The sequence below is a fragment of the Alosa alosa genome, chromosome 7, assembly GCF_017589495.1.
Source record: "Alosa alosa isolate M-15738 ecotype Scorff River chromosome 7, AALO_Geno_1.1, whole genome shotgun sequence".
Taxonomy (NCBI): Eukaryota; Metazoa; Chordata; class Actinopteri; order Clupeiformes; family Clupeidae; genus Alosa; species Alosa alosa.
Window position 1 is genome coordinate 6679574 of NC_063195.1, and position 26262 is coordinate 6705835.

A 26262-nucleotide genomic window follows, 5' to 3' on the forward strand; every position below is an offset into this window, starting at 1 on the left:
TTTTTCTTACATTATTTTAGTATTATTTTTTGATAATGTCCTTTATTAGTTTTTTGTCTATTTGCCCACGTTGTTCATAGCAAGATGGCACTGATTGTAGAAAGAAATTATCATAACCATTGTAAACTTGAATTGTTGCTAAATAAAATATACTGATGTGATTCTTTTAATGATATTCCACAGAGGAGTCATTCACTGAGTAATTATTTTATCATGAAATATAAACCCATTACGTACATAGTTACTCCCATAGATACAGAAACTGCACTACCTCTAAAGGTCTATGGGGGAATAGACTTAGTTCTTTTTTTTTGTATATTATATTATACAAAACGAATGACAAAGTGAGTGGGAGAGAGAGTCTGGGTGGGATCTGGAAAGGACCACATGGCGGAAATCAAACCCGGGTTGCCGGCGTACGGTGCAGGTGTCCCAGCCAGTCACGCTACAACCGCACTAACGGCTCATACACACAGTTGCGTTCCGTCAACGCATGCCAGTGGGTGTTCCCGACGGTAGCTATGCAAATGACTTGAAGTATAAACGTAATTTGATTGGCTGGTGCCGTCCGTCAATTGGCTTGATTGGCCGGTGATTTGATGCTATCGAAACAAGTTAGGCAATGCGCTTCCTTCAGAAACAACCCTTGTTATGGCCTTTCTGTAAACTTTCAGAGTTAATAGTCCTACCGTATGTCTGTAGGGACCCCATCTATGCTACTATCGAAGTGTAAAGCTATTTTGAGACAGTTAAATAAATCATACGTGATAAAATGTAACCAATTTACAAACATCTATCGTCATTCTAAGTCCATGTGGTTACTCTTCCAGGTGTATCTGAACACCCACATGTAACACGACAGAAGATCCATGGACTGAATGATGAACTCAACCTGCAACTCAAAGGAAGGCTGCATCACTGCTCAGTCTGCAGGAGTAGTTTCACAACCCTCACTAAACTTCAGAAACACCAGCGAACACACTCAGTTAGGGTGAACGAAAAGGAGTCTCGGAAAATGCCACATAAATATGCTCATTGTGGAAAAGCATTTACAACACCCTCACTACTCAACCACTGCATGCTTACACATTCTGGAGAAAAGCCTCATGAATGTGTCCAGTGTGGAAAATGTTTTTCATGCAGTTCAGCTCTTAAAACCCACATGTTCATACACACTGGAGAGAAGCCTCATAAATGTACCCAGTGTGGAAAAGCTTTTTCACAAATTTCAAATCTTAACATACACATGCTAATACACACTGGAGAGAAGCCTCATAAATGTCAACATTGTGAAAGAGGTTTTGGAAAACGTTCAAATCTTAAAACCCATATGCTAACTCACACTGGAGAGAAGCCTCATAAATGTCTCCATTGTGAAAGCAGTTTTGGACAACGTTCACATCTTAAAACACATATGCTAACTCACACTGGAGAGAAGCCCCATAAATGTGTCCAGTGTGGAAAAGCATTTCCTCACCCTGCAAATCTTAAAACCCATATGCTAACTCACACTGGAGAGAAGCCTCATAAATGTGTTCAGTGTGGAAAAGCATTTCCTCACCCTGCAAAACTTAAAATCCATATGCTAACTCACACTGGAGAGAAGCCTCATAAATGTGTACAGTGTGGAAAAGCATTTCCGCACCCTTCAAAGCTGGAAACCCATATGGTAACTCACACAGGAGAGAAGCCTCATGAATGTGTCCAGTGTGGGAAAATGTATTCATTCATGTCTAATCTTAAACGCCATATGCTAATACACACTGGAGAGAAGCCTCATAAATGTGTCCAGTGTGGGAAACCGTTTTCAACAATGTGTAGTCTTAAACGACATATGATAGTACACACTGGAGAGAAGCCTCATAAATGTAACCAGTGTGGAAAAGTATTTAGACACCTCCAATCTCTCCAACATCATTTTCTAATACATACGGGAGAGAAGCCTCATAAATGTGTTTATTGCAGAAAAGTATTCAGAACATCCAAAAACCTTAGATGCCACATACTTACACATACTGACAAGAGTCTTCATAAATGTGTCCAGTGTGGAAAAGGTTTTTCACTCAGGTCAAGTCTTTCACGCCACATGCTTGTACACAAAGGAGAGGAGCCTAATAAAGGAATGAAGCCACCTAGTGGAGAGAAATCTCATGAATGTACCCAGTGTGGAAAAGGTTTTAGATTGGCTGGAAACCTTAAAATTCACATGCTAGTACACACAGGAGAGAGGCATTATAATTGTTCCCAGTGTGGAAAATCATTTAGAACATCCCAAGATCTTCAACGTCACAAGTTTACACATACTGGAGAAAAGCCTCATGAATGTGTCCAGTGTGGAAAACGTTTTTCATTCAGTTCAACTCTTAAAAAACACATGCTAATACACACTGGAGAGAAGCCTCATAAATGTACCCAGTGTGGAAAAGCTTTTTCACAAATTTCAAATCTTAACATGCACATGCTAATACACACTGGAGAGAAGCCTCATAAATGTCTCCATTGTGAAAGAGGTTTTAGAAAACGTTCAAATCTTAAAACCCATATGCTAACTCACACTGGAGAGAAACCTCAAATGTGTTCAGTGTGGAAAAGCATTTCCTCACCCTGCAAATCTTAAAACCCATATGCTAACTCACACTGGTGAGAAGCTTTATGAATGTGTCCAGTGTGGGAAAATGTATTCATTAATGTCTAGTCTTATGCCAAATGCCATATGCTAATACATACTGGAGAGAAGCCTCATAAATGTAAATCCAGTGTGGGAAAGTATTTAGACACCTCAAATCTCTCCAAAATCATTTTCTAATACATACAGGAGAGAAGTCTCAAAATGTGTTTATTGCAGAAAAGTATTCAGAACATCCAAAACCTTAGATGCCACATACTTACACATACTGACAAGAGTCTTCATAAATGTGTCCAGTGTGGAAAAGGTTTTCTTGTACACAAAGGAGAGGAGCCTAATAAAGGAATGAAGCCACCTAGTGGAGAAAATCTCATGAATGTACCCAGTGTGGAAAAGGTTTTAGATTGGCTGGAAACCTTAAAATTCACATGCTAGTACACACAGGAGAGAGGCATTATAATTGTTCCCAGTGTGGAAAATCATTTAGAACATCCCAAGATCTTCAACGCGTCACAAGTTTACACATACTGGAGAAAGCCTCATGAATGTGTCCAGTGTGGAAAATGGTTTTCATTCAGTTCAACTCTTAAAAAAAACACATGCTAATACACACTGGAGAGAAGCCTCATAAATGTACCCAGTGTGGAAAAGCTTTTCACACAAATTTCAAATCTTAACATGCACATGCTAATACACACTGGAGAAGCCTCATAAATGTCTCCATTGTGAAGAGGTTTTTTAAAACGTTCAAATCTTAAAACCCATATGCTAACTCACACTGGAGAGAAACCTCAAATGTGTTCAGTGTGGAAAAGCATTTCCTCACCCTGCAAATCTTAAAACCCATATGCTAACTCACACTGGTGAGAAGCTTTATGAATGTGTCCAGTGTGGGAAAATGTATTCATTAATGTCTAGTCTTATGCCAAATGCCATATGCTAATACATACTGGAGAGAAGCCTCATAAATGTAACCAGTGTGGGAAAGTATTTAGACACCTCAAATCTCTCCAAAATCATGTTCTAATACATACAGGAGAGAAGTCTCAAATGTGTTTATTGCAGAAAAGTATTCAGAACATCCAAAAACCTTAGATGCCACATACTTACACATACTGACAAGAGTCTTCTTGTGTCCAGTGTGGAAAAGATTTTTTAGCAATATCTAGTCTCAAATGCCATATGCTAGCACACACTTGAAGAGATGATTATGGAGGTGGTGAATATGTTCAAAGTCAAAATGGTGAAGTAAAAATGGCTTTGAATTGAAAAATACTGGAATGAATCAATTGATTTAATTCATTTCAATAGGGTTTGGTTAAAACAACATTGATATGGTGAGAAAATGACCATTCTGAATAAATTATAATCTATAGATGATGTACAATGAGTTTTTATGTCAATCAGTGGCCACTGGCTAGTTTATTTTATTTTGAAAATTATTGCTATGTTTTTAAAGTAATAAAGTTGATATTTTTGGAGCAATTGCAGTGTGCAGACCACACTTCTTCCACATTTTAAAGCAGAAGACCAATGAGACAAAATGCAAGACGACGCAACGGATCCACAATCCAGTTCGGCAACGGATGACGTAAGCCCATGTAAAGTGAACGGGATGCGTCTCTAGCACTGCAACGCACGCAACTGTGCGTATGAGCTGTAACAGTTCTAAAACTGATATTTCTAATCCTTGATTGTGATTGGCTGAATCACGTTCAATGCCGTTGTAAAATGCAGCACAAACATACACCTTGACTGCATTTTGTTTTACTGCACTACCATAACTTGATACAAAAGTTAAAGTAGCTGTGTCTCAACAAATTCTTGGAAACCATTCATATAGAGGAAATATATTACTTGGCGGATGAATGAGTATCTATGAATAAATACATTTCTCGTCGCTGTGCCTTTACTTTATAAAACTTTGCCAGGTATTTATAGTAACGTTTTAGAAAAGCAATAAGCCACTCGAGTCTGTAGGTTACATTAATTTTACAACAGCTAAGGGAGGTTTTAGGCCAGGGGTCTCAAAATCCGGCCCGCGACCTATGTCAAAATAGTAATGTAATTCGGCCCTTGAGGTTATTTTTAATTGCGTCAAACAACGATACTGATTAAAACAGACGATAAATCCATGTATGGTGACATCTCATTTGTACTCTCCTCCACTATTTGCTAGACATCCAGAGCTTGATTCAAACCCAAAATCACTGCACAAAGTTTTCAGGAAATACTATTACACACGAGAAACATGAAGACGTGCATTTGTTCGTAATGACGCGGAAGCGATCCAGGCCATAGTTTTGCACAAATTGAAGAAGAAATAGGCCTACACTAAATGTTGAAAAACGTTCACGTGTGATGAAGTCTTGGGTAGGCTATGTTTTTCACCTATTCTGATTCTGAAGGAGATATTATCTGCCTTTTGGAGGTTATGATCGATCGTCTATTGACAGTGATCACGGTGCGTCTGTGAATGGTGGTGCGTCTTTGCGTGTATACGATGGTGTCCACTAAGCATACCATGCTTATTTCGACCCTCTGCCCAACAAAGCTTGGAGGTTGCAGTGGTAATTGGGATGATGGTGTCCGTAATGGATGTGGTAGAGACAGCAAGGGTAGTAAAAATAGGGCTCTGAAGAACTACAAAGTCACCTATAGGAAGGATAGGATAGGAAAGATAGGAACTGATTTGACCAGGAGGCACTTTATTGTAGGCCTTGTGGTTATAGGCTAGTAATAGTTTAGTAATAGTATACATCTTAGGCCTACTGTTTTCTTGTTCATTTGTTATGTAATATGACAAAAAAGAAAGTAAACCTGCTCAAATATGTTCAACATCCAGTATTTACTGAAAGGTGCATAATTTGAGGTGCTTGCCATCCAGTGGCAAATTAGATGGGTAAATTTACCCCCTTCATAAACTTTTGTTTATACTCAAATTTTTTTACATTTACAGTAGGTTATCTCTGACAACTTTCAAGTCATGGCCTTTTGAAATTTTGATATAAAAATCCAATGGTGTTACTTTCTTAACCCTGACGCCTAGTTTGCCAGGTTTAAAAAAGTTATAAGAGGAAAATATTTTATTTGGTGTTAATCGCACACATAGGCTTACCTGTTTTTATGTTTTTTGTTTGTTTTTATAATTTGTATAATATTTATTTTATCATTATTTTATTTATAAGCTAAGTTTGCTAGCACAGGTGTCTAAAAATGGACAAAAAGACTTGCACTTTCAGTTTGTAGTTTTGTGTTTGAAAATACAGTATTTGAGAAAAACATTGCATTTTAGGAAATAGCGGTTCTTTTTTTGTTATTATTATTCTTTAACACTGACATGGCCCTCCAATCAGATGACATTAGCCAAAGTGGCCCCCAGCTCATTTGAGTTTGAGACCCCTGTCTTAGGCACTCCAACAGTGCGTCGTCCCTAACAATGACCCTATTAGTTGCTGTAAAATCAGTGTAACCAATCATGAAATCCGGATGCGCTTCCTTCAGCCAGATCTGTACAATGCTGGAAGAAGTCGAACACGCCAACTGATTTGACGCTATTGAAACACAAAGTTAGGCAATGCTTCCTTGAGAAACAACCCTTGTTATGGCCTTTCTGTAAACGTTCAGAGTTAATAGTCCTACCGTATGTCTGTAGGAGTGTAAAGCTATTTGAGTCAGTTAAATAAATAAAACTTACCAATTTACAAACATCTATTGTCATTCTAAGTGCATGTGGTTACTCTTCCAGGTGTATCTGAACACCCACATATAACACGACAGAAGATCCATGGACAGAGTGATGAACTCAACCTGCAGCTCAAAGGAAGGCTGCACCACTGCTCAGTCTGCAGGAGGAGTTTCACGACCCTCACTAAACTTGAGAAACACCAGCGAACACACTCAGTTAGGGTGAACGAAAAGGAGAAAAAGGAGAAGTCTCGGAAAAAAACACATAAATATTCTCATTGTGGAAAAGCATTCACAACACCCTCACTAGTCAACCACTGCATGCTTACACAGACAGGAGAGGAGCCTCATAAATGTTTCCAGTGTGGAAAAGGTTTTTCACACAGGTCAAGTCTTTCACGCCACATGCTTGTACACAAAGAAGAGAAGCCTCATAAAGGAATGAAGCCACCTAGTGGAGAGAAATCTCATGAATGTACCCAGTGTGGAAAAGGTTTTAGATTGGCTGGAAACCTTAAAATTCACATGCTAGTACACACTGGAGAAAGCCATCATAATTGTTCATCATTTAGAACATCCCAAGATCTTCAACGTCACAAGTTTACACATACTGGAGAAAAGCCTCATGAATGTGTCCAGTGTGGAAAACGTTTTTCATTCAGTTCAACTCTTAAAAAACACATGCTAATACACACTGGAGAGAAGCCTCACAAATGTACCCAGTGTGGAAAAGCTTTTTCACAAATTTCAAATCTTAACATACACATGCTAATACACACTGGAGAGAAGCCTCATAAATGTCTCCATTGTGAAAGAGGTTTTGGAAAACGTTCAAATCTTAAAACCCATATGCTAACTCACACTGGAGAGAAACCTCATAAATGTGTTCAGTGTGGAAAAGCATTTCCTCACCTTGCAAATCTTAAAATCCATATTTTAACTCACACTGGAGAGAAGCCTCATGAATGTGTCCAGTGTGGGAAAATGTATTCATTAATGTCTAGTCTTAAACGCCACATGCTAATACACACTGGAGAGAAGCCTCATAAATGTCTCCAGTGTGGGAAACCGTTTTCAACAATGTGTAGTCTTAAACGCCATATGCTAGTACACACCGGAGAGAAGCCTCATCAATGTAACCAGTGTGGGAAAGTATTTAGATACCTCCAATCTCTCCAACATCATTTTCCAATACATATGGGAGAGAAGCCTCAAATGTGTTTATTGCAGAAAAGTATTCAGAACATCCAAAAACCTTAGATGCCACATACTTACACATACTGACAAGAGTCTTCTTAAATGTGTCCAGTGCGGAAAAGATTTTTTAGCAATATCTAGTCTCAAATGCCATATGCTAGCACACACTTGAAGAGAGGATTGTGGAGGTGGTGAATATGTTCAAAGTCAAAATGGTGAAGTAAAAATGGCTTTGAATTGAAAAATACTGGAATGAATCAATTGATTTAATTAATTTAAATGGGATTTGGTTAAAACAACATTCATATGGTGAGAAAATGACCATTCTGAATAAATTATAATCTATAGATGATGTACAATGAGTTTTATGTCAATCAGTGGCCACTGGCTAGTTCATTTTATATTGAAAATTATTAGAAAAGTTGACCATTTTGAAGCAGAATTTGTATTTTCTTTTCTATTTGTCTTTGTCATGAACATTAAGACTGCACATGGGCCTTTTGATACAATATTTGATTGATGCAGCTTTTTCCTTTTCTTCTTTATTATTGACACATAGGCCTGTCAGTCATGATGATTGGCACCCGTGGGTGCTGAATGAATGGTCATGTGATATGGGCCACACTCTTCCTGTTACCCACATGCCTGACAAAGATCCAGGGTGATCGAAACGTTGCTATGTTTTTAAAGTAATAAAGTTGATATTTTTGGAGCAATTGCAGTGTGCAGACCACACTTCTTCCACAATTTAAAGCAGAAGATCAATGAGACAAAATGCAACGTAACGCAACGGACCCACAATCCAGTTCGGCAATGGATGACGTAAGCCCATGTAAAGTGAACAGGATGCGTCTCCTGCACTGCAACGCACGCAACTGTGCGTATGAGCTGTAAAGTTCTAAAACTGATAGTTCCATTCCTTGATTGTGATTGGCTGAATCACGTTCAATGCCGTTGTATAATGCAGCACAAACATACACCTTGACTGCATTTTGTTTGATGTTACTGCTCTACCATAACTTGATACAAAAGTTAAAGTAGCTGCGTCTCAATGAATTCTTGGAAACCATTCAGATAGAGGCACGGCCGTTTCAAGGAATTTGGGGGCCCCAAGCAAAATGGACAGTGCAATACTGCAGTTGCATATATATACTGTGCATTAGTTTTGAACAATTGCAAAAACACCACCACTCCAACAGTGTGTCGCCCCTAACAATGACCCTCTTAGTTGCTGTAAAATCAGTGTAACCAATCATGAAATCCGGATGCGCTTCCTTCAGCCAGATCTGTACAATGCTGGAAGAAGTCGAACACACCAACTGATTTGACGCTACATCGAAACACAAAGTTAGGCAATGCGCTTCCTTCAGAAACAACCCTTGTTATGGCCTTTCTGTAAACTTTCAGAGTAAATAGTCCTACCGTATGTCTGTAGGGACCCCATCTATGCTACCATCGAAGTGTAAAGCTATTTTGAGACCGTTAAATAAATCATACGTGATAAAACTAGTGCTGTCAAACGATTCAATTTTTTAATCACGATTAATCGCTAGTTAATCATGATTAATCACATATTAAAATTCTATTATTTTGCATTTCTGAACTTTCCAGGAGTCCATATTAACAATAAAGCAATTATTGTTTATCTTGATTGGGATTCAAATGAAAGCAAAGCAAGTTACTTTATTAACTGAACTTTAAGATGTGAGGGTCTATTTGATTATTTCAAATCAAATTTCAAAAGATGTGCAGCAGACCTGAGGCAACACAATATATTCTTTAGAAATATAGCTGATATAAACTGAAATAAATGCTATCGCAGAAGTGCATGCACAAAATGTAGGCCTACACACATTATAAAGGGCATAACAAACAGAAAATATGAAAATAAGGAACTTTTTAACATAAGTGCATTGCCATTTTATAGGCCTACAGTCTATGTCACTTGCCACCATGGGCGGACTGGCCATCTGGCATACCGGGCATTTTCCCGGTGGGCCGATGCACATTTTCAGCCGATAGAATAGGCTATATATATATTTTAATTATCTTGACCAACGATCGGCCCAAAGGAAGGACAATCAGCGGCCCATTGGTTACATTTCAATATTGACACTGGACTGATCCAATAACAGCTCACGTCAGGCCCCACCCCTCCCATTTTGGCTCAGAGCCAGGATTATGTGAGCGCATCAAAAGTTAATCGAAGTTGCCTACACGAAATTGTGTCGGGTGCCGGTAGTGACAATTGTGCAAAATAACACCAATTTAGAAGCTTCAAAAATACAAAAAAAGTAGGCTAGCATATGTCAGCAACATGTTATAATAATAATAATAATAAGCTTTATTTGTATAGAACCTTTCATACACAGAATGCAGCTCAAAGTGCTTTACATTTGAAGCATGTAACACAATAATAGTCAGTCAGTCATTATCAATCACTTTTCTTCATGGCTGGGGCTGTTTATGATCCACTCAGCAACATATCAAAAATATAGAAAAAGACTGGCAGCCTTAACCCTCTTACCCCCCCCCAACTTGTTGAAGTTTGTTGAGTTTAAACGAGGATGTAAGCAAGCATACAGAACAAGGGACAGTGAGCAAGTGGAGAGTGCGAGCCTAGTTGAGGCTACATGATAAGAACTCAGTGCTGGAACAGGTAGGCTGTGACATGCAAGCCATGCTGACTATGATGATTATGATGACTTATTAATTGCGATAATGTAATGATATGGTAGCCTAATGATAACATAGTAAGGCCGTGCTGTGATTATAATAACAAATAGCGGAACTTACATTTTCTAAATGAATGATTTGCAAACCCGGACAGCAAAATAGTGTCAAATCAACGTTAATTGTTGGTCATATTGATCAGTTTTCGTCAGACGCCCAAAATTCAACATCGATGGCATGAGTGGTGGTTGGTCTCTCAAAGAAGAGAAGGGTTCTATCTTGGAAGGGTTATCATGGTAAAGAAGGGCTAAAAGACTGTAGACTGACGGAAATGTAGGTTACAAAACAAATGTAGGTTACAAAACATATACTAAGCTACAGTATATATAACCTATACGATAGGCTATTGGAAGACACTAAAAATAATTAGTTCATGTAGCTGTACTGTTCCAAAATGTACCAGCAATGTAGGTAGGTAGTATAGCCTACAGGAATAAAATATTTCCAGCAACAGCCCTGTTTGTGTTGTATCAGCACTCGAAACCGTGGGTTACATTCATTTTACAACAGCTAAGGGAGGTTTTAAGCCAGGGGTCTCAAACTCCGGCCTGTGACCTATGTCAAAATAGTAATGTAATTCGCCCTTGAGGGTATTTTTTAATTAAAGCCAAACAACGATATTGATTAAAACAGATGATAAATCCAAGTATGGTGACAAATCTCATTTGAACTCTCCTCCACTATTTGCTAGACATCCAGAGCTTGATTCAAACCCAAAATCCCTGCACAAAGTTTTCAGGAAATACTATTACACGCGAAAACACAAAGACGTGCATTTTGTTCGTAATGACGGCGAAGCGATGCAGGCCATAGTTTTTGCACAAATTGAAGCAGAAATAGGCCTACACAAATGTTGAAAAACGTTCATGTGTGATGAAGTCTCTTGGGTAGGCTATGTTATTCACCTATTCTGATTCTGAAGGAGATATTATCTGACTTTTGGAGGTTATGATCGATCGTCTATTGACAGTGATCACGGTCGTCTGTGAATGGAGGTGCTCTTTTTGTGTAACGACGGTGTCCACTAAGCATACCATGCTTATTTAGACCCTCTGCCCAACATAGCTTGGAGGTTGCAGTGGTAATCATTGATGATAGTGTCGTAATGGGCGTGGTAGAGACAGCAGAGGTAGTAAAAATAGGGCTCTGAAGAACTACAAAGTCACCTATAGGAAGGATAGGATAGGAACGATAGGAATTGATTTGACCAGGAGGCATTTTATTGTAGGCCTTGTGGTTATAGGCTACTAATAGTTTACTATTGTTGGTATACATCTTAGGCCTACTGTTTTCTTGTTCATTTGTTATGTAATATGACAAAAAAGAATGTAAACCTGCTCAAATATGTTTAACATCCAGTATTTACTGAAAGGTGCATAATTTGAGGTGCTTGCCATCCAGTGACAAATTAGAAGGGTAAATTTACTCCCTTCATAAACTTTTGTTTATACTCAAAATTTTTTACATTTACAGTAGGTCTTTATCTCTGACAACTTTCAAGTCATGGCCTTTTGAAATTTTGATATAAAAATCCAATGGTGTTGCTTTCTTAAACCTGAAGCCTAGTTTGCCATGTTTAAAAAAGTTATGAGGAAAATATTTTTATTTGGTGTGAAACGCACACATAGGCTTACCTTTTTTTATGTTTTTTGTTTGTTTTTATAATTTGTATAATATTTATTTTATCATTATTTTATTCATAAGCTAAGGTTGCTAGCACAGGTGTCTAAAAATAGACAAAAAGACTTGCACTTTCAGTTTGTAGTTTTGTGTTTGAAAATACAGTATTTGAGAAAAACATTGCATTTTAGGAAATAGCCGTTTTTTTTTTTTATTATTATTATTCTTTAACACTGACATGGCCCTCCAATCAGATGACATTGTCCAAAGTGGCCCCCAGCTCATTTGAGTTTGAGACCCCTGTCTTAGGCACTCCAACAGTGCGTCGTCCCTAACAATGACCCTCTTAGCTGTTGTAAAATCAGTGTAACCACTCATGAAATCCGGATGCGCTTCCTTCAGCCTGATCTGTACAATGCTGGAAGAAGTCGAACACGCCAACTGATTTGACGCTATCGAAACACAAAGTTAGGCAATGCGCTTCCTTCAGAAGCAACCCTTGTTATGGCCTTTCTGTAAACTTTCAGGGTAAATAGTCCTACCGTATGTCTGTAGGGACCCCATCTATGCTACCATCGAAGTGTAAAGCTATTTTGAGACAGTTAAATAAATCATACGTGATAAAACTTAACTAATTTACAAACATCTATCGTCATTCTAAGTCCATGTGGTTACTCTTCCAGGTGTATCTGAACACCCACATGTAACACGACTGAAGATCCTTGGACAGAGTGATGAACTCACCCTGCAACTCAAAGGAAAGCTGCACCACTGCTCAGTCTGCAGGAGGAGTTTCACGACCCTCACTAAACTTGAGAAACACCAGCGAACACACTCAGTTAGGGTGAACGAAAAGGAGAAGTCTCGGAAAATGCCACATAAATATTCTCATTGTGGAAAAGCATTCACAACACCCTCACTAGTCAACCACTGCATGCTTACACAGACAGGAGAGAAGCCTCATAAATGTTCCCAGTGTGGAAAAGGTTTTTCACACAGGTCAAGTCTTTCACGCCACATGCTTGTACACAAAGGAGAGGAGCCTAATAAAGGAATGAAGCCACCTAGTGGAGAGAAATCTCATGAATGCACCCAGTGTGGAAAAGGTTTTAGATTGGCTGGAAACCTTAAAATTCACATGGTAGTACACACTGGAGAGAGGCATCATAATTGTTCCCAGTGTGGAAAATCATTTAGAACATCCCAAGATCTTCAACGTCACAAGTTTACACATACTGGAGAAAAGCCTCATGAATGTGTCCAGTGTGGAAAACGTTTTTCATTAAGTTCAACTCTTAAAAAACACATGCTAATACACACTGGAGAGAAGCCTCATAAATGTATCCAGTGTGGAAAAGCTTTTTCACAAATTTCAAATCTTAACATACACATGCAAATACACACTGGAGAGAAGCCTCATAAATGTCAACATTGTGGAAAGAGGTTTTCAAATGTTCATGTCAACATTGTAACCCAAGGAGGAAACCTTTGTGTTCAGTGTGGAAAAGCATTTCCTCAAATCTTCTTAAAACCCATATGCTAACTCACACTGGAGAGAAACCTCATGTGGAATGTGTTCAGTGTGGAAAAGCATTTCCTCACCCTGTTTAATCTTAAAACCATATGCTAACTCACACTGGAGAGAAAAATGCCTCATGGAGTGTGGGAACCGTTTTTCAACAATGTGTAGTCCAGTGTGGGAAAAATGCTATTCACTGGAATCATAAATTTAGTCTTAAACCTCAATCTCTCAAAATCATTTGCTAATACACACTGGAGAGAAGCCTCATAAATGTGTCCAGTGTGGGGAACCGTTTTCAACAATGTGTAGTCTTAAACGCCATATGCTAGTACACACTGGAGAGAAGCCTCATGAATGTAACCAGTGTGGGAAAGTATTTAGACACCTCCAATCTCTCCAAAATCATTTGCTAATACATACAGGAGAGAAGCCTCATAAATGTGTTTATTGCAGAAAAGTATTCAGAACATCCAAAAACCTTAGATGCCACATACTTACACATACTGACAAGAGTCTTCTTAAATGTGTCTAGTGTGAAAAAAAGATTTTTTAGCAATATCTAGTCTCAAATGCCATATGCTAGCACACACTTGAAGAGATGATTATGGAGGTGGTGAATATGTTTAAAGTCAAAATGGTGAAGTAAAAATGGCTTTGAATTGAAAAATACTGGAATGAATCAATTGATTTAATTAATTTCAATAGGGTTTGGTTAAAACAACATTGATATGGTGAGAAAATGACCATTCTGAATAAATTATAATCTATAGATGATGTACAATGAGTTTCATGTCAATCAGTGGCCACTGGCTAGTTTATTTTATTTTGAAAATGATTAGAAAAGTTGACCATTTTGAAGCAGAATTTGTATTTTCTTTTCTATTTGTCTTTGTCATGAACATTAAGACTGCACATGGGCCTTTTGATACAATATTTGATTGATGCAGCTTTTTCCTTTTCTTCTTTATTATTGACACATAGGCCTGTCAGTCATGATGATTGGCACCCGTGGGTGCTGAATGAATGGTCATGTGATATGGGCCACACTCTTCCTGTTACCCACATGCCTGACAAAGATCCAGGGTGATCGAAACGTTGCTATGTTTTTAAAGTAATAAAGTTGATATTTTTGGAGCAATTGCAGTGTGCAGACCACACTTCTTCCACATTTTAAAGCAGAAGACCAATGAGACAAAATGCAAGGCGACGCAACGGATCCACAATCCAGTTCGGCAACGGATGACGTAAGCCCATCTAAAGTGAACGGGATGCGTCTCCAGCATTGCAACGCACACAACTGTGCGTATGAGCTGTAACAGTTGATACTGATAGTTCCATTCCTTGATTGTGATTGGCTGAATCACATTCAATGTCGTTGTAAAATTCAGCACAAACATACACCTTGACTGCATTTTGTTTGATGTTACTGCGCTACCATAACTTAATACAAAAGTTAAAGTAGCTGTGTCTCAACAAATTCTTGGAAATCATTCAGATAGAGGAAATATATTACTTGGCGGACGAATGATTATCTATGAATAAATATATGAATACTCTTACTATAAAACTTTGCCAGGTATTTATAGTAACAGTTTTTGAAAAGCAATAAGCCACTCGAGTCCGTAGGTTACATTCATTTTACAACAGCTAAGGGAGGTTTTAAGCCAGGGGTCTTCAAACTCCGGCCTGTGACCTATGTCAAAATAGTAATGTAATTCGGCCCTTGAGGGTATTTTTAATTGCGTCAAACAACAATATTGATTAAAACAGATGATAAATTCAAGTATGGTGACAAATCTCATTTGAACTCTCCTCCACTATTTGCTAGACATCCAGAGCTTGATTCAAACCCAAAATCCCTGCACAAAGTTTTCAGTAAATACTATTACCGCCGAGAAACACAAAGGCGTGCATTTGTTAAATAATGGCCAGCTGAAGGCGATGCAGGCCATAGTTTTGCACAAATTGAAGCAGAAATAGGCCTACACCAAATGTTGAAAAACGTTCATGTGTGATGAAGTCTTGGGTAGGCTATGTTTTTCACCTATTCTGATTCTGAAGGAGATATTATCTGACTTTTGGAGGTTATGATCAATCGACTATTGACAGTGATCACGGTGCGTCTGTGAATGGAGGTGCGTCTTTGCGTGTATACGACGGTGTCCACTAAGCATACCATGCTTATTTAGACCCTCTGCCCAACATAGCTTGGAGGTTGCAGTGGTAATCGTGATGATAGTGTCCGTAATGGACGTGGTAGAGACAGCAGAGGTAGTAAAAATAGGGCTCTGAAGAACTACAAAGTCACCTATAGGAAGGATAGGATAGGAACGATAGGAATTGATTTGACCAGGAGGCATTTTATTGTAGGCCTTGTGGTTATAGGCTACTAATAGTTTACTATTGTTGGTATACATCTTAGGCCTACTGTTTTCTTGTTCATTTGTTATGTAATATGACAAAAAAGAATGTAAACCTGCTCAAATATGTTTAACATCCAGTATTTACTGAAAGGTGCATAATTTGAGGTGCTTGCCATCCAGTGACAAATTAGAAGGGTAAATTTACTCCCTTCATAAACTTTTGTTTATACTCAAAACATTTACATTTACAGTAGGTCTTTATCTCTGACCACTTTCAAGTCATGGCCTTTTGAAATTTTGATATAAAAATCCAATGGTGTTGCTTTCTTAACCCTGAAGCCTAGTTTGCCATGTTTAAAAAAGTTATGAGGAAAATATTTTTATTTGGTGTGAAACGTACACATAGGCTTACCTGTTTTTATGCTTTTTTGTTTGTTTTTACTAATTTGTATAATATTTATTTTATCATTATTTTGTTTATAAGCTAAGTTTGCTAGCACAGGTGTCTAAAAATAGACAAAAAGACTTGCACTTTCAGTTTGTAGTTTTGTGTTTGAAAATACAGTATTTGAGAAAAACATTGCATTTTAGGAAATAGCCGTTTTTTTTTTTTTATTATTATTCTTTAACACTGACATGGCCCTCCAATCAGATGACATTGTCCAAAGTGGCCCCCAGCTCATTTGAGTTTGAGACCCCTGTCTTAGGCACTCCAACAGTGCGTCGTCCCTAACAATGACCCTATTAGTTGCTGTAAAATCAGTGTAACCAATCATGAAATCCGGATGCGCTTCCTTCAGCCTGATCTGTACAATGCTGGAAGAAGTCGAACACGCCAACTGATTTGACGCTATCGAAACACAAAGTTAGGCAATGCGCTTCCTTCAGAAACAACCCTTGTTATGGCCTTTTTGTAAACTTTCAGAGTTGATAGTCCTACAGTATGTCTGTAGGGACCCTATCTATACTACCATCGAAGTGTAAAGCTATTTTGAGACAGTTAAATAAATCATACGTGATAAAACTTAACCAATTTACAAACATCTATTGTCATTCTAAGTGCATGTGGTTACTCTTGCAGGTGTATCTGAACACCCACATGTAACACGACAGAGGATCCATGGACTGAATGATGAACTCAACCTGCAACTCAAAGAAAGGCTGCACCACTGCTCAGTCTGCAGGAGGAGTTTCACGACCCTTACTAAACTTGAGAAACACCAGCGAACACACTCAGTTAGGGTGAACGAAAAGGAGAAAAAGGAGAAGTCTCGGAAAAAAACCCATAAATATTCTCATTGTGGAAAAGCATTCACAACACCCTCACTAGTCAACCACTGCATGCTTACACAAACGGGAGAGAAGCCTCATAAATGTTCCCAGTGTGGAAAAGGTTTTTCACACAGGTCAAGTCTTTCACGCCACATGCTTGTACACAAAGGAGAGGAGCCTAATAAAGGAATGAAGCCACCTAGTGGAGAGAAATCTCATGAATGTACCCAGTGTGGAAAAGGGTTTAGATTGGCTGGAAACCTTAAAATTCACATGCTAGTACACACTGGAGAGAGGCATCATAATTGTTCCCAGTGTGGAAAATCATTTAGAACATCCCAAGATCTTCAACGTCACAAGATTACACATACTGGAGAAAAGCCTCATGAATGTGTCCAGTGTGGAAAATCGTTTTTCATACAGTTCAACTCTTAAAACCCACATGTTCATACACACTGGAGAGAAGCCTCATAAATGTACCCAGTGTGGAAAAGCTTTTTCACAAATTTCAAATCTTAAAATACACATGCTAATACACACTGGAGAGAAGCCTCATAAATGTCTCCATTGTGGAAAAGGTTTTAGAAAACGTTCAAATCTTAAAAGCCATGTGCTAAGACACACTGGAGAGAAGCCTCATAAATGTAAGCAATGTGGAAAAGTATTTACACAAATGGAAACCCTTAAAACCCATATGATAACACACACTAGAGAGAAGCCTCATAAATGTGTTCAGTGTGGAAAAGCATTTCCTCACCCTTCAAAGCTTAAAACCCATATGTTAACGCACACTGGAGAGAAGCCTCATAAATGTGCTCAGTGTGGAAAAGCTTTTCCGCACTCTACAAATCTTAAAATCCATATGCTAACTCACACTGGAGAGAAGCCTCATAAATGTGTTCAGTGTGGAAAAGCATTTCCTCACCTTTCAAAACTTAAAACCCATATGCTAACTCACACTGGAGAAAAGCCTCATGAATGTGTCCAGTGTGGAAAAGCATTTCCACACCCTTCAAAGCTGGAAACCCATATGCTTATACACACAGGAGAGAAACCTCATAAATGTGTCCAGTGTGGGAAAACATTTCCAACAATGTCTAGTCTTAAACGCCATATGCTAATACACACTGGAGAGAAGCGAGTGTAACCAGTGTGGGAAAGTATTTACACACCTCCAAACTCTCCAAAATCATTTTCTAATACATACGGGAGAGAAGCCTCATAAATGTGTTTATTGCGGAAAAGTATTCAGAACATCCCCAAACCTTAGATGCCACATACTTACACATACTGACAAGAGTCTTCTTAAATGTGCCCAGTGTGGAAAAGATTTTTTAGCAATATCTAGTCTCAAACGCCATATGCTAGTACACACTTGAAGAGATTACTGTGGAGATGGTGAATATGTTCAAAGTCAAAATGGTGAAGTAAAAATGGCTTTGAATTGAAAAATACTGGAATGAATCAATTGATTGAATTAATTTAAATGGGATTTGGTTAAAACAACATTGATATGGTGAGAAAATGACCATTCTGAATAAATTACAATCTATAGATGATGTACAATGAGTTTCATGTCAATCAGTTTATTTTACTTTGAAAATGATTAGAAAAGTTGACCATTTTGAAGCAGAATTTGTATTTTCTTTTCTATTTGTCTTTGTCATGAACATTAAGACTGCACATGGGCCTTTTGATACAATATTTGATTGATGCAGCTTTTTCCTTTTCTTCTTTATTATTGACACATAGGCCTGTCAGTCATGATGATTGGCACCCTTGGGTGCCCTGCTTAGGCGGGTGCTGAATGAATGGTCATGTGATCTAGACCACACTCTTCCTGTTACCCACATTCCTGACGAAGATCCAGGGTGATCGAAACGTTGCTATGTTTTTAAAGTAATAAAGTTGATATTTTTGGAGCAATTGCAGTGTACAGACCACACACTTCTTCCACATTTTAAAGCAGAAGATCAATGAGACAAAATGCAGATACATGTAAGGATCAGAAAAGGCAGAGAAGCTAGCTCTCACTGTTTTTCAATGTTCCATAGTGCAATATTGATTATTTTAGCGGCATCTCAGGTTTTGGTAGTAGTGAAGTACTGAATTTTCAAGTTCCGGGGCTTTAGGCTTATTCTCAATTTCACAATCTGAATTTGAGAATAAGCCTAAAATGTAGGCCTATAGGCTACTAAAGCAAGAATACGTACTTTGGCTATGTTTTCAAGGAACAGGCTCTACTGTTTGAACGTTTTTAAACAACACGCATGAGCTATGCTGCATTTCAAATAAAGCACACGCTTAAAACGTCTGTTAAACAAAGAACGAATGAGTGAGACGGTTCAAACAGGTCCAGGCAGACTAGCCTTAAAAGGTTTTTTCAGAGTCCAGACGCGATGGATGATGGTAAATCGGTAACGCCTGAAGCCTCAGATGTGTTATTTCGGGTTAGTTTGCAACAATATACAAGTTTAACCAAAGTCCATAGCTGCTACCTAGCTAGCCAACATTACTAGCCGTTCCCATTCACTTTCTGTTTACTGTGCTAACGTTAGCTAGCTAGCTAACTAGCTTGGTTAACTATTTATTCCGTGTCCAAAAGAGCGTTTCATTGGCATCGCACACAAGCAATGGCAATAAAATAGTACACAAAATTATATTATTATTTTGTTATTGCTTATTCAGAGAAAAGTGTATGTTTTGACCAGTGTTGCCACAGTTACCTTGAAAAAGTAATCTGATTACTGATTACTCCTTTAAAAAGTAACTTAGTTACTTTACTGATTACTTGATTTTAAAAGTAACTAAGTTAGATTACAAGTTACTTTATTAGTTACTTTCAGCAGCTGCCGACAACACCCCCAACGCCTCAACATAAAAATGATAACCGGTTTTGCCAATACTCACTATACTGGAAGTGCATTTTAACAGCAATGTATAGCAGACATCCCAACCTAACCTACTTAGATACTGAAATTCAGATGTTTGTTCAATAATGTCTACGTACACCAAGTAAGGAAGGCCTATTGATAGAAATTGTTATAGTAAAATATGTAGATTTTTTTTCATGTAGCCTTGGCAACTAGCCATCTTGTAGCCTATAGGCCTGAGTATTGAGTGTTAACAGTGGACTGTTAACACTCAATATGTTCTGAAGAAGTCCAGACAACGACTCTACTTCCTTCGTCAGCTAAGGAAATTCAAAGTTTCTACATCCATCATGAAGGCCTTCTACACTTCAGCGGTTGAGAGTGTAGACTTCAGCGGTTGAGAGTGTCTAACTGGTAGCATCATCACCTGGTATGGGAACTCCACAGTTAGAGATTGTAGTACTCTGCAGAGAGTAGTGCGCTCAGCTGAACGTACTATAAGAACTCAACTCCCTGCTCTACAAGATATCTATTCCAGAAGAGTACTCCTAAGAGCCCAAAAGATTCTGAAGGACTCTTCTCATCCTAACAATGGATTATTCCTACCGCTAAAATCAAGAAGACGCCTATGTAGTCACAAAGCCAGAACTGAGAGACTCAGGAGAAGTTTTATCCCCAAAGCCATCGAACTCTGAACTCACACTATACTGACTTTGCACACATTCACTCCTCAGCACTCTCAAACATTTCCCAACTCTGAACTCACGCTATACTGACTTTGCACTCATTCACTCCTCAGCACTCATGACCCCCCCCCACACACACACACACACACCAACACACACCTACAAGACTTTTAGCACTTTTACATCCCTCTCCCTATGCTACAGACCTTTTATTTATTTTCTTATTTCATCACACGTCCAAAACACACACACACACACACATATCTGACTTTCTCCAACTTTTTGCACACTTTTTATTTATTATTTTTGATTTCTCCTCCATCTACCCATGTCCTTGATTGCCCTAGCCTTTTCTGCCCCCCCCCCCACCCCACCCCCATCCCCAACACACACACTTACATCATCACTGTCATCACTTCACATACATACAGCACACTGCTTGCTACAGTAAGCCTCCTCTACATACTTGCTGCACACTGCCCCCCACACATACACAGCACATTGTCTTCAAACAGGATCTTCTCAACACACATCCTCTACATGCCCCTTTTGAGCACACTGCCCCCACCTACCCACACACACACACTACACACACACACACACAGTCACTGCTCCACTCCCACACTGTCCCACACACATCTTCACTGTCATCACTCACATACATTACATACAGTACTCTGCTTGCAATAGTAAGTCCCTGCCCCCCTCATACACAGCACATTATTTCATCAGGAAGCTTCTCCAACACACATCCCCAACATACTTACAGCACACTCATTATTCACAGTATAAGCAGAGAAAGGATCATTTAGGGAAAGCAGCCTCATGAAAGTAAGAGAAGTAACAGAAATGGTTGGTTCAGAACTCACCTGCACTAAAAAACGTTAACATATCACCCCAGTTCTGGCTTCACTCCACTGGCTCCCCATCCGCTACCGCATCAATTTCAAACTCCTCTTGACTGTATACAAATCTCTCCATGGTCTGGCCCCCACCTACCTGTCTGATCTTCTACACCACCATTCCCCTTCCAGAGCACTACGGTCAGCAGACCAACTGCGGCTGGAAGAACCCAGGGCCAGGCTGAAAACTAGGGGGACAGAGCCTTTTTCAGTGGCAGCCCCTAGACTCTGAACTGCCTCCCCCCTCCACATCCGCTCAGCTCAGTCTCTAAATGTTTTAAGTCCCTTTTAAAGACCCACCTCTTTTCACTTGCCTTTGGCTAGTGTCTCCCTTTATGCCCCAGTGTTTAGTTTTAAATGTTCTTTTTTCTGCATTTCTTAATTTATTTTAACTGTAGCCCTTTTTGTTTTGTTTTTGCCTCCTGTGTTTATTTATTGCACTTTATTGTGAAGCACTTTGGTGCGGCTAAGCCGTCTGTAAATGCGCTTTATAAACTAGAATGTAATGCCAGAGGAATTACAATAGTGGATGGGAAGCTGCTGGCTTAATGTTGGTGGGGAAATTCCTGGAAAAAAAAAAACATTATTAAATCACTTAATCTTTGAGTTAATACAAACCCTCGTACCAAAAGACCTTGTGTGTCAAGGCGTTCTTGAGATATAACACTCAAGGTGTTTTTGACCTTGACATTTGACCTTTGACTTCCAACATCAATTCACTTCATCTTTGAATCCATACAAATACTCATACCAAATTTCAGGCATGTATGTCAAGGCATTCTTGAGATATCGCACTTAGAGTGTTCATTGACTTGACCTTTGACCTCCAACATCAACTCACTTCATCTTTGAGTCCATACAAACACTTGTACCAAATTTGAAGCATATGCATCAAACCGTTCTGGAGATATAATGCGCAAAGCATGAGATATGGCTGTGACTTTTATTGACACAAGGGAAACACTTAAACAGGATGTGTAGTTTTAGAGAGCACCAGATTGTATGCATTAGAAGCTGAGACAGTTTGATTCACAGGTGACACCTGTGCCAGTGTTCTAATTAGCCCGGGAACTACTCTGGGAGCTTAACGAGCGCAGCTGGCTTTAGGCCATTATGACATCACAGCCATTCAAGTCTATGGGGGAAAAATGAGCTTTTTACAATTTTTAATCCCCTATTTCTCAAAAAGTATAAACTTTTAAGAAAATCTGAAAAAGTTACTCTGTTGTCCAACTCCAGACCTACAAAACGGTTATTTCAACATGTCTGTACGTTAAGCGGTTAGAGTCGCATTAATTCTTGAAAAGGTCAAAAGAAAAAATGGTTATAATAATAAGAAGAAGAAGCCAGGAGATTTTAAGATAGTGGATTCCATCCACTATAATAAATTTGACATTGACATTGACATTGACATTGAAATTGAAGGCGATGATGGGGGCAAAGTGGGTAAGTGTAATAATTGATGTATAAGACGCTTTGGACAAAAGCGTCAGCCAATTAATTAAATATACACTCCTCTCTTCTTTTCCAGACACTCACACTCCTCTCGTCTCTTCTCCTCTCTTGTACACATACCATGATATGCTGAAAAAAATAGCTCTATTTAATAAATTGAATTAATTATTCATTGTTCACACCAAAAAAAACAAAACATTTATTCAGTCAGAACCACTTTGTCCAGTTTGTTAAATACTATTTGTAATGCATAATGTTTCATTTATTCAGTCAGAACCACTTTGTCCAGTTTGTTAAACTATTTGTAATGCATAATGTTTCATTTATTCAGTCAGAACCACTTGTCCAGTTTGTTAAACTATTTGTAATGCATAATGTTTAATTTATTCAGTCAGAACCACTTGTCCAGTTTGTTAAACTATTTGTAATGCATAATGTTTAATTTATTCAGTCAGAACCACTTTGTCCAGTAAGTTTGTTAAATACTATTTGTAATGCATAATGTTTCATTTATTCAGTCAAAACCACTTTGTCCAGTTTGTTAAATACTATTTGTAATGCATAATGTTTCATCTATTCAGTCACAACCACTTTGTCCAGTTTGTTAAATACTATTTGTAATGCATAATGTTTCATTTGGCGGTATAGCTCTGTTCTGGTTCCCCTTCCACGTGTAAACATGAAAAGCCTAAGACAGAGAGAGCAGCCAGATAAACCCCCCTTGGGGTACAGAACAGACCAGGCATCATTGCAGCAACTAGACATTGATAAGGCAGATGTATGAGGAGGAGATGGGGTGGAGGTGGGTTGCAAAAAGGCTTGCAGAGAAAACGGCAAGAGTAGGCAGGCTACGGCAGCTTAAAGCAACACCAAAGAGTTTTTTGTACCTTAAAATAATGTTTCCAAAATCGTTTCAGTGGTTCATCAACTCGTAACAGGGTGAACAGCACTTTCTGCATTAAACCCAGCGGCCCTCTATCGGCTATAACCGCACTATGTAAGTTTGCCGGATCGGGTAGCGGATCTGTAGTTCGATGGAATGAGACATGAGAAACTACAAATTTGACTTGCATCTGATGTTGCAATATATTTTCATAAAATCATGCAATATATTCTAACTTGTCTGTGGACATTGTTATTTGCAAAGCTGGAGCTGGATAAACAAATAGTGTGTGCGACAGAGGAAAAGTTCTTTGGTGTTGCTTTAAAAAGGGCGCCCTGAATGATGTCCACCAATAGAAGAGGAAGTAATCATCTGATCAATCAGCTGGGTTTCTGGGAAACCTGTATTTATCCAACTATACACTGTACATTATTAATCTCTATTGTATACACAACCTCTACCTGCACTAGGTATTTAATGCTTCTCTGCACTTCTGGTTGGATGTCAACTGCATTTCATTGGCTCTGTACCTGTACTCTGCTAAATGACAATGAAGTTGAATCTAATGTAATCTAATCTAATGCAGCAGTTTTGTAGTACGAATTTTTGCTATCAGCAGAGGGATAGCAACAGAAAGATGAATGTTGAATTTTTTTCCGTATTTTGGGTGAAATCTCCCTTATTTTCAATGTTCAGTGTTGACAGCTATGGTTAAGGTATATAAATTAATATTCAGATATACTTTACTGTCGTATATATAAATGTCATTTTTTTTTGTCATCACATTAAAAATGGCCGATAAGAACAACACTTCATTATGTTTCATTCTATGCAGGAAACCAAACATTAATCTCAACCCCTCAGTAATGTGTTACTTTATTATTACTGCTGTTTTTTTTTTTTTTTCAGTTTTAAGACAAATGAACAAATGTGTAATGCATGCTCATTTATGTCTCCTCAGGTCTTGCACTCTCAACGCATCAATGAGACGCCAAATCTCGTAACACTGTAACAATCCCACAAGTAAGAGGGCAAAAGAGAGTGAGGAAGAGGAACATAAAGAGAACACGCTGCGTGTGCCAAGGGCCTGAGGAACTAGAGAACACGCGGTGCCAAGGGCCTGAGGAACTAGAGAACACGCGGTGTGTGTGCCAAGGGCCTGAGGAACTAGAGAACACGCGGTGCCAAGGGCCTGAGGAACTAGAGAACACGCGGTGCCAAGGGCCTGAGGAACTAGAGAACACGCGGTGCGTGTGCCAAGGGCCTGAGGAACTAGAGAACACGCGGTGCCAAGGGCCTGAGGAACTAGAGAAACACAAGGGCCTGAGGAACTAGAGAACACGCGGTGCGTGTGCCAAGGGCCTGAGGGACTAGAGAACACGCGGTGCCAAGGGCCTGAGGGACTAGAGAACACGCGGTGCCAAGGGCCTGAGGAACTAGAGAACACACGGTGCGTGTGCCAAGGGCCTGAGGGACTAGAGAACACGCGGTGCCAAGGGCCTGAGGAACTAGAGAACACACGGTGCCAAGGGCCTGAGGAACTAGAGAACACGCGTGCGTGTGCCAAGGGCCTGAGGAACTAGAGAACACGCGGTGCGTGTGCCAAGGGCCTGAGTAACTTGAGAATACGCGGTGCGTGTGCCAAGGGCCTGAGGAACTAGATGACATGGTTGCATGTGACAACAAGAACACTGTGCGACCCCCCCGCCGTGGTGCAACTGGCTGGGGCACCTGCACCGTATGCCGGTGTCCCGGGTTCGATTCCCCCCGTCCCTTCCGGGTCCCACCCCGACTCTCTCTCCCACTCACTTTTTGACATTCTTCACTATCCTGTCATTAAAGGCATAAAAGCCCCCAAAAAAAAAGAACTGTTCGGCGCAGTGGTTCCACCTTTCCTGTGTTAGACTTGATGCAGCCACTGCAGCAGGTGACTCCTGGTTTTGTGATGCATGTCTGTCGTCACCCAGCTGTCCAGACATATATAGTATATTATATATTGTATAGATACCTATTTATCTGTAGCTTGGAAAGAAATGATAAGAAACTTATATTTATTATTATTATTATTACATAAATTGCACTACCTCCATTTTTATTTGTATCCATTATTGCATGCAATATATATATCATTTGCACTACCTCCATTTTCTATGTGTCCATAGTTGTTATTTTATAGATACCTATTTATTTATATAGTATTGAAGGAATTTATAAAAAAAAATGAGTATTTATTATTGTCATATAAAAAAAATTGCACTCCATTTTCTGTGTCCATAGTTGATATTTTATAGATACTTTTTTATTTATAGTATTGAAAGAATTAAAAAAATAGTATTTGTTGTCATATAACAATTGCACTCCATTTTCTGTGTCCATTTTTTATTTGTAACCTTTGATCTTGAAGCATTCCAACTGCACCGTTCTGTGTTCTCAGGTTGCACTA

At 39.0% G+C, this 26262-nt stretch overlaps 3 protein-coding genes across 6 annotated transcripts in view; all 3 read left to right on the forward strand.

The window, feature by feature from the left end:
* The window catches only part of LOC125297268 (gastrula zinc finger protein XlCGF57.1-like), a 39909-nt gene extending 22454 nt beyond the window's left edge, over positions 1 to 17455 (forward strand). Inside the window, exons 3-4 of one of the 4 annotated variants that reach the window (XM_048247525.1) lie at positions 831 to 2268; positions 6889 to 8230. In XM_048247525.1, coding sequence (XP_048103482.1) covers positions 831 to 2268; positions 6889 to 7573 — 2123 coding nt within the window. In that variant the 3' untranslated portion in view covers positions 7574 to 8230. Of the gene's footprint in view, positions 1 to 830; positions 2743 to 6374; positions 8231 to 16829 lie in introns of those variants that run through there. The other 3 variants (XM_048247530.1, XM_048247527.1, XM_048247531.1) reach the window with 3 other exon arrangements.
* The window catches only part of LOC125297241 (zinc finger protein 729-like), a 540495-nt gene that overhangs the window by 463303 nt on the left and 50930 nt on the right, over positions 1 to 26262 (forward strand). The gene's annotated exons all lie outside the window — the stretch shown is intronic.
* On the forward strand, positions 17406 to 18264 carry LOC125297397 (zinc finger protein 85-like). Its single transcript, XM_048247758.1, has one exon. It carries the CDS (start codon positions 17406 to 17408, stop codon positions 18165 to 18167), a length of 762 nt encoding a protein of 253 aa, XP_048103715.1. The 3' UTR covers positions 18168 to 18264.

Excerpts from the sequence above, each read along its gene's own strand:
- LOC125297397 (XM_048247758.1), top strand. The coding sequence starts at position 17,406 with ATGAATGTGTCCAGTGTGGAAAATCGTTTTTCATACAGTTCAACTCTT.